The sequence below is a fragment of the Mandrillus leucophaeus genome, unplaced genomic scaffold (assembly GCF_000951045.1).
Source record: "Mandrillus leucophaeus isolate KB7577 unplaced genomic scaffold, Mleu.le_1.0 Scaffold674, whole genome shotgun sequence".
Taxonomy (NCBI): domain Eukaryota; kingdom Metazoa; phylum Chordata; class Mammalia; order Primates; family Cercopithecidae; genus Mandrillus; species Mandrillus leucophaeus.
The window spans coordinates 819,509-831,335 of NW_012107297.1; the positions used below are offsets into that span (position 1 = coordinate 819,509).

General features: G+C 55.9%; 1 protein-coding gene across 3 annotated transcripts in view; it reads left to right on the forward strand.

Annotated features, from left to right (window-relative positions):
- GDPD5 (glycerophosphodiester phosphodiesterase domain containing 5) overlaps positions 1-11,827 on the forward strand; it is a 94,339-nt gene that overhangs the window by 76,200 nt on the left and 6,312 nt on the right. For all 3 annotated transcript variants that reach the window (XM_012002025.1, XM_012002024.1, XM_012002026.1), the window contains 8 exons: positions 3,054-3,152; positions 3,441-3,534; positions 3,925-4,070; positions 7,942-8,024; positions 9,166-9,316; positions 9,869-10,087; positions 10,643-10,800; positions 11,118-11,265. In XM_012002025.1, the coding sequence (XP_011857415.1) occupies positions 3,054-3,152; positions 3,441-3,534; positions 3,925-4,070; positions 7,942-8,024; positions 9,166-9,316; positions 9,869-10,087; positions 10,643-10,800; positions 11,118-11,265 (1,098 nt within the window). The remainder of the gene's footprint in view (positions 1-3,053; positions 3,153-3,440; positions 3,535-3,924; positions 4,071-7,941; positions 8,025-9,165; positions 9,317-9,868; positions 10,088-10,642; positions 10,801-11,117; positions 11,266-11,827) is intronic.

An 11,827-nucleotide genomic window follows, 5' to 3' on the forward strand; every position in this document is an offset into this window, starting at 1 on the left:
TCCTGTCCCACCTACCACCCTCTATGAGGTGCTTTGGTTACAGCTCACACCTCCCCAGCCTGCCCTGAGCACACTGCACCGCTCTTGTGTCCTCGCCTGACTCCCCTGTCTCAGTGGCAACAGCCCCCAACCCAGGACCTGCACAGAGGAGGTGTCTGTCAGGGACCCAACCTGAACCCCAGAGAGGAGCACTGGGTACCACATGGCCCCAAGGCAAGTTACTAGCTGGGCTGGGGCTGGGGCTTCTGCCTCCTACCAAGCCTCCATCAGCTTCTACCTGCCATCTGCTGTGTCTACTTCATCACCTCTCCTGGTGAATTCAGACTTCTCTCCATGCACTGGCCCAAGCTTTATGGTTTTTGCTGGTGTCCAGCCTCTGTCCCTCCAGCAGCAGCGTAAGGCAGGCACATTCACTGAGCGCCTCCTGCGTGTGCCAGGCACTGTGTTCACCATAACAGCAGTCACCATCATTTATCGGGTGCTGACCACATGTGTCGGGCACCTTTCACTCAGAAAATCACAATCATTTCACTCCTTACGACAGCCCTTTTCCCATGATATGCTTACTTTTTAAAATGATACCACTGATACTTAGTAAGCATTTTCTTCTGACCAGCCATTGTACTAATCATTTCACTTGCATTTCCTCATTGATCTTCCCCAACCGCCTTCCAGGTAGGTACTCACTATCCCTATTTCACAGCTCTGGAAAGGTTCCTGGAGAGGATGTGGAAAGATCCCCAATAGGTAGCAGAGCCAGGATTTGACTGAAGACCGTGACTCAAGTGAGGCTCTTAACCCTGGGCCAACTGTCTGCCATTTGGACTGCAAATCCCAGAGGTCAGATACCCCTAAGAGGCCAGCCGTTGCACCTCTGCAAGGCAGGATTCCACCTTCTCTCGGGTCCCAGCACCCTGGCCAGACTCATCGAGTGAATGAAAGACTCTCTTGTATCCCCTGTTCCCACCATTGCCATCACAAGCCACAGTCCCACGAGGACAGAGAACTCAAGGCCACTTTCTCAGAGGAGGACGGTGGTCTGTCTCTAGGCCTCTAGGGTGGGATTCATCCTTCTCAGTCAGATTTCAGGAGTGACGGTGGTTGCATTGTTGGGTGTCAGTGCTATTGCTGTGACTTAATGATGCAAGGTAGGGGGAGTCCCACAGACACTGAACATGCAGTGATGTTGCTGAGCGTGATGATTACCGCCAAAGCACCTGTGGAACCCAGAGATAATAACATTTTTAATTGTATTAGGGTTTGGGGAATCAGTTTTATTGCAAGTCATTTCCATTAACAGTTAGGTATTGTGATGAGACGCTCCCAGAAACCGCCCTTAACTCGCTGTGTGTAGGGCCTCCTCCCACGATGGCCACAAGGGGGCAGCTGCGCGCCGGGGTCAGCCGGGAGGAGGGGCCTGAGTGCCGAGGGCGGGGTTCTCAGGGGTTCGGAGGCGCGGCTGGGCCTCCCTGAGACTGCACAGCCCAGCGTGCTGTCAGAGAAAGCGCACACCCCCTCACCCCCTGAGATGGGCAGAAGGTGTTCGCTTCTGGTTCTGCCCCTTCGAAGCTCTGCAGCCAGCTGTTCCGCTCCCCGAACCTCGCTTCCCGGGTGTGAGATGAGGATACCCATACCTCCACTGAACCAACCTGGGGACCACGCGAAGCACCCCCACAGGCCCAGGCACGCTTGTGCCTCTTCCCGCCCTGAGCCCTGAGCCCTGAGCCCTGAGCCCGCATGTCGCAGCCCCTCCAGCTGCTCACCTGTCTCGGCCTCACTTGCGTCTCTTGGGGGAACATTCGTTTCCAGGCTGATGGGCTGGAATGAAAAGCCCCCAAAGGGAAACTTCATCCCAGGCGAGACTCAGCCTTCCCCGCCAGCGAGTAAAGGTCCCTGGGCAGGGAGCGGAGATGCTGGCCACCGCCCCACGCTCATCGTCTAGAAATGCCACTGTCCCTGCTCAGCGTCAGAGGGTTCTTGGCCCCTACTGCCTCTGGGAAAAGTTGCCTCGGGAGAAAGGGAGTGAGGGCCCTGCCAGCAGCGAGAATGGCTCCAGGGAGGCAGGGCAGCCGGCAGTGCTGTGGGAGGACAGGCCTTTGGAGGGAGGTGGGAGACGAGTCTAGAGAAACCAGGGAGACGGAGGTGGCGGCTTTGACCCTTGCAGAGACTGGGAGCTGCGGGAGACTTTGGAGGAGAGCCACAACCTGGGCTTTAGAGAGACAGGCCTCGGGGTGGGGAGGGTGGTGGGTGGAGTGAGATCCACGGCCAGGGGCGAGGGGCTGGGGGCCAAGGAGCCGAAAACCTCTGCTGAGCTTCGCGTGGTTGAAGATTTCAGGTCTCCCCTGTCCCTAGAGATCTCTGTCCCTTGGAGGTGCCACCTCATCCTCCATGAGAGCTGTGCTTTGCTTTCTTCTGGAGGCTGCAAGGAGGGTGGCCCCCATCACGGTGGACCTGGATGCTGGGAGTCTGGGAGAGGGCAGACCGTGGAGATGGGGCAAGTGGAGCTGTGTTTCACCACCCACCCCTGCCTGAAGTGCCACTGTGAGCCCAGCCCAGAGTGCCAGGCTGGGCTACACTCCAGGCTCCTCCAGTGGACCCAGGTCCTCAGCCTCCTTCCCCTAAGGCCTGGGCATGGCCTTGGCAAGTGGGTTTCCTCCTCTGCTGTGCCAAGCCGAGATGACAGGGAGGCTGGGCGGGGTGTGACTAATCTGCCTTGGGTGTGACTAATCTGCCAGGCCCAGGGAGGTATCCCTACTGAATATTCTCCCTCCTCACAGCTGCCTCCTCCTCCTGTCCCCATCCTCCCTTTCATTTCTCACTGTCCCTTCCTCATTGGGTCTGCCGGCCTCCTCCTGCCTCAGTCTCTCCCTGCCATGTCTGTCTGCCGGTCTCTGGTTTCCTGGCAGCCCATTCCTGTCTCTTTCCTCCCTCCCCTCTGCCCTGCTCCATTGGCCTCTCCTGCTCTCCCTGTCTCTCCCTTTGGTGCCTCTCTCAGACACACTGGGAACCCTCCCACCCACTCTGAGTCTGTCTGGTGTCTCTTCCCCCTCCAGATCGGGCTGGTAGTCATCCTGGCGTCCACAGTGGTGGCCATGTCGGCCGTGGCCCAGCTGTGGGAGGACGAGTGGGAGGTGCTGCTGATCTCCCTGCAGGTGAGTGGGGAGGGGGCCGGGGTGGCTGCTCCCCCAGGACCCTCACAACAACAGCCTTTCTGTCATTTCCCTTCCTCTAGACCAAGGCCCAAAGAGGGGCAGGGAGGGGCCCAGAGTCACAGAGCAGGTCAGAGCTAGGGAGGATGCCAGGGTCCTGAGGCTCCCAGTGTCCTCAGTTGGCAGATGGAGACAGGGTTGCCTGCCCATGGGTAGAAGTAGGAGGCTGGTGACACAGGGTCTGGGCAGAGCTGGGCGTCATTGGTCTCCCTTCCCTCTCCCTGCACGCAGGGCACAGCGCCATTCCTGCACGTGGGGGCCCTGGCAGCAGTCACCGTCCTCTCCTGGATTGTGGCAGGACAGTTTGCCCGCGCAGAGCGGACCTGTGAGTAGAACTGTGAAGGGCCTGCCCCTCCAATCCCTGCAGGTGCCAAGACCAGCTGGCGCTGCCATGACCTGGGCTTTCCCTGGGTGGCCTGGGGATGGGGTGGGGTCCCTGCACTCAGTGAGGGGGATCCTGCCTCAGAGTGGCCCACAGAGTCCATGGAGGGTCGCAGCTTCGGTCGGCCTCACACTGTATTCCTCCTCCATGCCTCTCTCTGCCTGCATGCATGTGTGTCTGTGTGAGTTAGAGGCGGGGTTCACCTTCCCAGCAAGAATAAAGGCTGCCTCCAAGAGCACCTGGATCCTGACAGGCCGGGGGTAGAGGGGTCCAGCATTGCACCCCAACCTGCCCGGGGCTCACCAGGCAGCACTAACGGCCCCTTACCTGCAGCCTCCCAGGTGACCATTCTCTGTACCTTCTTCACCGTGGTGTTTGCCCTCTACCTGGCCCCTCTCACCATCTCTTCTCCCTGCATCATGGAGAAGAAGGACCTTGGCCCCAAGCCCGCCCTCATTGGCCACCGTGGGGCCCCCATGGTGAGTGCCATCTCAGGGTCCCAACAGCCCCATGGGGTGGGGTGTGATGGGGGAGACCTTCTTGGGAAATTGATATATGTAACAGTAGCAACCATCTGTAGCTTTTTGAGGGGAGGTGCATGGGAAGGATTGGTAAAAAGGCCGGGAGTGCTGGGATGGAAGCACATCTTGAAGCATCCTGAAGGCGTCTTCCTAAAAAGATTTCACTTTTGTCTTAAGTGCCCTGCAAAGATGCAGGAGGGTTTTAGGCCCAGGCTAGACCCAGGTGCAGGTTAGGAAGGCCCAGGAGACGGATGCTGAGTGTGGGGCCTGGGGGCTGCCACCAGGCATCAGGAGAACCCTCCAGGAGAGCTGGGAGGCAGCTCAGAGCCCACTGTGACAGTGAGTGTGGCTGAACCGGCTTGAGTTGGAGAGAGAGGAAGGGGTCAAAGTCAGTGCCGCATTCTGCCACTGGGGCACCCCATGGCCCTGCAGGAGAGCTTCGGTGAGAGGGCAGGCTCCAGAGCCGTGCTGCCTGAGTTAGCATCCCCGGCACAGCCCCTCACCAGCTGTGGGAGGCCCAACAGTTTCCATCTCTGTGCCTGGTTCCCTCGTCTTGTACCATGGGATTAGAGAGAGCACCTGCCGTGGGACTATGAGGAGCAGGAGGTAGCCTGTGTGCAGTGCCCAGATATGCATGTGGCGCACAGAAAGTAAGAGGTAGACACCGCTGTTACCTTGGGCAGGGCCATCTCTCTGGACCAGGGTCTCTTCCTCCATGAAAGCCTTGAACCCTGGGCTTCTCAACAGAGGCAGTACCACTCCCACCCTGCTGAGGAGGCGGGGGTGTGGGCACTTCCTGAAGGCTTGGCTTCCCAGTGTTTCAGGCTGTTGTGGGACCTCAGGGTAGTAAGGGGGCCTCACATAACTGCTTTAGAAGGAGGTGCTGGGTCTGCCAGGCTGCCACTCACTCTGGAAGTCTGGCCCCCTGCGTGTGGTGGGTGTTATTTTCTCAATAAGACTCCAGCCCCCGAGCCAGACTCCCGTGCTGACCCCAGCCCCTCCCAGAGGCAGCCAGTGGGGATCTGGATCTGGGGTCCAGTTTGGCCACATGCTGCCTGTGCATCTTGGAGGGGGTCACCAGTCCACTCTATGCCTCAAAGGTATGGATGCCCCTGCTGCTGGTTATTGTGAGGATCAGTTGGAGCCCAGCCTTCCCAGCAGGGACAGGGGAACTCTTCTGAGGGGCTCAGAATGATGGCCTCTCCTGTCTCCATGACTCAGATTACCATCTCCCGGGCTTCCTCCAGCGGCCAGGGGACACAAGTGGTATGCTGAAGCAGGAAGGTGGGTGTGTGAGGGGGCCCCAGTGAAGATGGTTTTCTTTAGTAGATAAAGGTCAAATATATGTAGAAGTGGAGAAAAGCGCATAACAACTCACATAATGAAGAAGGATGTAATGAATCCAATCCCATACTTACCAACATTTGGCCATTCTTGCTTCATCTGTCTGCTACTTTTTTTTCTGGGGTAGTAAAGCAAATCTTAGGCATCGCATCGTCTTACCCATAGGCACTTCAGGATATATCTGTACACATGAGGACTTTAGAAAGATACATAACCACAATGCTGTTATTACACCCAGCCAATATTAAGGATAATGATTCCTTAATATTATCTAAAATAGAATCCATGTTCAATTTCCCTTTATGGTCTCAAAAATATCTTTTTACAGTTTAGTTGTTAAAAATCAGGATCCAAATGCGGTCCACAGCATGCATCTGGTTGGTGTGTCTCCGGAGTGCCTTTTGGTCTGTAACAATCCCCCCGCTGGGCTCGGTGGCTCATGCCTATAATCCCAGCACTTTGGGAGGCCGAGGCAGGCAGATCACCTGAGGTCAGGAGTTCGAGACCAGTCTGACCAACATGGAAAAACCCCATCTCTACTAAAAATAGAACATTAGCTGGTGTGGTGGCACATGCCTGTAATCCCAGCTACTTAGGAGACTGAGACAGGAGAATCACTTGAACCCGGGAAGCAGAGGTTGCACTGAGCCGAGATTGCACCATTGCACTCCAGCCTGGGCAACAAGAGTGAAACTCTGTCTCAAAAATAAATAAATAAATAAAAATCCCCCTCCCTTTTTTCCCTTAGGCTGTTTATTTGTCCTGAGAAACTGAGTCATTTGTCCTGTGGGATTTTTCACATTCTGCAACTGGGTGATCATGCCCTGGAGGTAGTTTTTGAGGGGCTGGCAAGGGTCCTCTCTGTGTGTCCCTGTGCATTGCCTTGGGGGTCTCTGACTCTGGGTCCACATGTCTGTGTGTGGTGGGCCCAAGTGTACATCTCTGTCTTGGAGACTGTGTGCCCCTGGACGTGTTGTTCCTATGCAGATGCGGCCTGTCCCTCTGTGCGTAGGTGTACATGTACTTTAATATTCGATTGCACTAACTCTGAAGCTAGGACTCTTTTTTAATAGTACTTTGAGTTGCTGTTTTATAAATCCAGGTCTCTTAACCATAGTGTCCTGCCCACCTGAGTAACTACCCCCCACCCCCATGCACAACCTCCTGACAACAGAACCCCACTTGGACAGGCCTGAGGCAGGTGCAAGCTCTGAGATGGAGACTAAGAATTCACCCCAGCAACATGTATGCTTCTGGGGCCTTCCTGGAGTCCTGAGTCTGGCCAGGGAGGGCCAGGTTTCCACATCTTTCTCCAGGAGGCCAGTACCCAAGCCAGAGAGACCTTAACTGTGTCTAAAAGCTTCCAAAAAAGACTTTCCCCTTCCCAAACACTTCCTCTGCCCTGAGGGTCTTCGTAACCCCTCCCAAGCTTCTGCTTTCTGCAGCCCCAGCCCATGCAGCAGGGAGCATGGACCCCTGTCAAGTGGTCACTGGTGGAAGGCCGGGCCACAGGATATTTAGAGATGGGTGGGATTCCACTGAGTCTGTGCCTCTGTCTTCATGCCTTTATAGTCCTGCTCCCCCTGGGAGTGCCTCACACAGCCCACTGGTCTGGGAGACAGGTAACATGTCCTCCAAGAGTGCTGTGTGCCAGGGACAGGGGAAGAAAGAAACTCATTACAGAGACCCTGCTGTGTGCCCGGTCCTGGACTAGGGTCTCTGACATTTGTTATCTCACCTATGAGGTTGATAGTGTTAGCCCATTTTATAGCTAAAGAAACTGATGCCCCGGCTCTGTGTCTGGGAAGTGGAATTGCACCTTTTCAGTCTGTTCCAAAGCCCTCACCACTCCCTGGGTCCCCAGTGCTAGGCTGTGTCACAGAAGAGGGGAGTGGCTGGGAACATCGTGGCCAGAGGGAGAGAAGGTAGGAATAGGATTGTCTTCAGTGGGAATGACTGAGATCAGCCATGGGAATCCTTCCCACCTCACCCCTTCACTGACAGGGGCGGGGATGGGGGGTGGGGTGTCCTCCCTCCCTTCTTCCCTGGGACCATCCCTCATGGGTCTGGGCTTAGCCCAATCCTTGGTTTGGTGCTGACCCCCAGTGGCAGCAAAGGGTATGACAGAGTCCTCAGATGAGATGGAATTAGGGAGGCTTAGAGCCCCAACTGTCCTAATTAGGCATAAGGACCCTCATGAATACACATCTCTAAGGGCACATGGGGAAACTGAGATCCACAGAGAAATATACCCAAAGTCAGAACAATAGCTAAAGGCAGAGTCAAGGCTAGAACCAGAGCCAGGTTGAGGAAGCTGAACTTCAGAGAAGCTGAGTGGGTGCCCAGGGTCACATAGCTACTCTGTGGAGGAACCAGAATTAGAACCAGGCCTCGCCCAGCCTCCTAACATGGAAGACTTCCCATTGGCTGGGGAGAGTACATCAGCTGAATCTTGGCTCTCCCTTCACCACCCCTTCTTCCCCAGCTGGCTCCAGAGCACACGCTCATGTCCTTCCGGAAGGCCCTCGAGCAGAAGTTGTATGGGCTCCAGGCTGACATTACCATCAGGTAGGTGTAGCGGAGGGGATATAGCTCCTCTAACCCCTCCCACACACATCAGCATCCACCTGGGTCTCTGCTGGGGGAACCTCTGGTCTCAGAGCCTCTGAGATGGGAGGAGGGGGGCTTAGATTATCCACAGCAGGGCAGGCACCCCGTTCCTGCAGACTCCAGGACGTAAAATAGAGGAAAGAACAAATGCTCTTGGTGCAAGCAGGAGCCCTGCCACAGAGCCACTTGAAGGGAAAAATAGATCTATATGGCTGTGTATGATAGAGCTCCAACACTCTCATGAGGGAAACAAAGCAAGTTGCAGAGTGATACAGTCACTGTGACCCCAGTTACGTTTTAAAAGACCACAGAAAAGTGACATATACACTTTCTCCCTGTACATATATAAGTAGATACTAGTATAAATGGCAGGAAGAATCCATACTAATCTCATAACAGGTTATCTGAGAAGAGAAGACGGGCAGGACTGTCATATATAGTTGTACAGGTTGTGTACTGAACAAGGGCATCACATATATGAGGACATTGTTCCCAGTATAGACATAGAATTGTGTATTTATCACAACTTTCTAGCAGATGGTGGTAAAATGCCTTGAGGAACAGAGGGCACGGGTGCCTTTTACTTTTTCACACTAAGGCACCATATGAGCTATTGGCAACCCTGGTAGAGTAGACAAGGATTGGGGTCGGATGGAATTTGCCAAAGAGGTCTACATTTGCGCTGTTCCCATCATAGCATCACAGGGATTTGGTTCCAAACCAGGTTCCACCACTTACAGGCTGTGGACCTTGAGCTAGACACTTCCCTCTCTTAGCCTCAGTTTCTCCATTATCAAATGAGGCAGCACCTACCTTCCAAGGCTGCTAAGAGAGTAGGTCCAGCTTTTTTCCCAGCCCTCCCTCCTTGGCAGTCCCCACCCCCATCTGACCCTCACAGAGAGCCAGAAGGCATTGGCCCTTCAGGGTCACCCACCAGCCCACTGTCTTCCCTGTGCAGATGGGGAGACTGAGGCCCAGAGAGTGGCAGCCCAGCCGGGATCCTGTGCTGGATGGGGAGGACTGTGTGGGGTGACGATCATTGGTGGGCAGGTGAGGGATCTGGGGGGTCAGTGACTCGACGGCCCCACCCTCCCTGCAGCCTGGACGGCGTGCCCTTCCTCATGCACGACGCCACCCTGCGGCGCACCACCAACGTGGAGGAGGAGTTCCCAGAGCTGGCCCGCAGGCCTGCCTCCATGCTCAACTGGACCACCCTGCAGAGACTCAATGCTGGCCAGTGGTTCCTGAAGGTCTGGCTGCACCTGATCCCAATCTTAGGCATGGAAAACACCAGCAGGGACTGCAAGGAGTGAGATGCAAGGGTGGCCATCAGCTCCGAGACCCCCACTCACAGGGCTTTCCCGACCTCCACCCAAGCTGCTTAGTGGCCTCCTGGGCTCCTGCCACTGCTGCCAGATCTCGTGGTTGTCACTGCTTGTTCTGGGTCCGTTTCCCTTACTATAAAAGGTTGACAGGGACGAGAGCAGTAAATAGAATTGTTAACTCTGTAAAACTCTAGAGAGGGGTTGGCTTTCTGGTCTGAAACGCTCTAGAAGGAGAAATGCCGTGGGTCTGGGCATGATTCCAAGTAAGCTGTCCTCTGTCCTCTTGCTAAGCAGGGTGTGGGGAAGAAAAGTGAGGGCTGGGGCCTCCTACAGCCTCCACATGGCCACAGCCATCAATCTGCCGACCCCAGCAGCCTCTGGCAGCCCAGGGGTCTCCACGCTCGGTTGCCAGAAGGGTATGTGGGGGCCCCCAAAGGGCTGATGATGCAGCCATGTGTGTGTCCCTATTCCTGCCAGACTGACCCCTTCTGGACAGCCAGCTCCCTGTCACCCTCCGATCACAGAGAGGCCCAGAACCAGTCCATCTGCAGCCTGGCAGAGCTCCTGGAGCTGGCCAAGGGCAATGCCACACTGCTGCTCAACCTTCGTGACCCGCCCCGGGAGCACCCGTACCGCAACAGTTTCCTCAACGTGACTCTGGAGGCCGTGCTGCACTCTGGCTTCCCCCAGCACCAGGTGAGGCCCTGCAGCGCAGCTCTGCTTCCGGGAGCTCTGGCCTGCTAGAGCCCTGCTGCTGCATAGCCTCTCCCTGTTGCACTCCGGACTTCAGCTTTCTCATTTGTAAAATGGGGATCACACACCCCTTACTTCCCTGGCAGAGTCATGGGACAAGAGGAAAACAAGAAAACACCTTAAAATGTATAAAGGTCCAGGCTGTCAAGTTATTTCAGTGAAGTGTTGCCCTGTTGTGTGGTGTAATAATTTGGGACCAGAGAAATCTGACATCAGTTTAGGACAGCACACTAAGTGCTAGTGGCCATGTGCAGAGTAGTGGCTGTTTGGGTTTTCCCTCCGGTACTAGCAGCAGGCCAGAAGGGAAGCTTCCTGAGTTGCTCCCAGTGCGCTTTGCAGCCTTGGCTGGGACTGAGTCCTGCCCTGCTAATGACTGCATCTAAGCTTTCACTGCCTGCCAGGTCCCGTCTCTCAACCCCACGGGTGCTCTAGGAGGGGTAGCTACTCTTACCCATTGTGCAGAAGAGAAGTCCGAGGCTGCTTCTCTCCTGCCTGCAGGTCATGTGGCTGCCTAGCAGGCAGAGGCCCCTGGTGCGGAAGGTGGCTCCCGGCTTCCAGCAGACATCGGGCTCCAAGGAGGCGGTCACCAGCCTGCGGAGAGGCCACATCCAACGGCTGAACTTGCGCTACACTCAGGTGTCCCGCCAGGAGCTCAGGTGCCTGCCCTGACCCAGGCTCCTCCAGGAGAGGGTGGGACTGAGTCTCTCTCAGTCCTGCCACCACCGCCCCACAAAACACACACACAGTTGGGCAGAGGGATGGGCACACAGAGGAATCGGGCACACATGGTTCAAAGACGACAGGGTATGTCAGGCAGACCCGGGCTTGTCCCCGAGCTTGGCCCTCTGGAGCCGACGTTCCTTCCACCGGGCATGGCTGTGAAGTGGTGAAGAGGACATGCTTTACCAGCCCTCACACTGGGCCCGGAGCTGCCAGAGTCCACATGCTGACCCGCCTCTCCCTTGCCTCACAGGGACTACGCGTCCTGGAACCTGAGTGTGAACCTCTACACAGTCAATGCACCATGGCTCTTCTCCCTGCTGTGGTGTGCGGGGGTCCCATCCGTCACCTCTGACAACTCCCACACCCTGTCCCAGGTGCCTTCCCCCCTCTGGATCATGGTGAGTTGGGGGGCAGAGGGCACCTGGGGGGCAGTGCTGGAGCTGCCTATGGCCTGCCCTGACCACTCAGCAAGCTCTGTGCTTGGGGCTGTCTCTGGGAGGTCTCTGGCATGGTGGGAAGTCTGTAGTGGGGGTGCAGGCTTGAGGCATGAGGATTTCATGGCATCTGGGATCTGCACTAAGGTATTGGGAGGACCCTGGGCCTGATCCACAGGGAGAAAAGCATCACTAAGGGCTCTAGAGAAGTAAAGAGCTGCTTGGGTTTCTTTGGTTTGGAGGGTAACAACAGGACCGGAATAGGAAGCATTGACTGGGCGCGGGGCTCACGCCTATAATCCCAGCATTTCGGGAAGCAGAGGCAGGATGATGACTGGAGCCCGGGAGTACAAGACTAGCCTGGGCAACATAGTGAGACCCTGTCTCTACAAAATAATAATAATAATAATAATAATTTGCTGGACATGGTGCATGCCTATAATCCCAGCACTTTGGGAGGCCGAGGCAGGCAGATCACCTGAGGTCAGGAGTTCGAGACCAGTCTGACCAACATGGAAAAACCCCA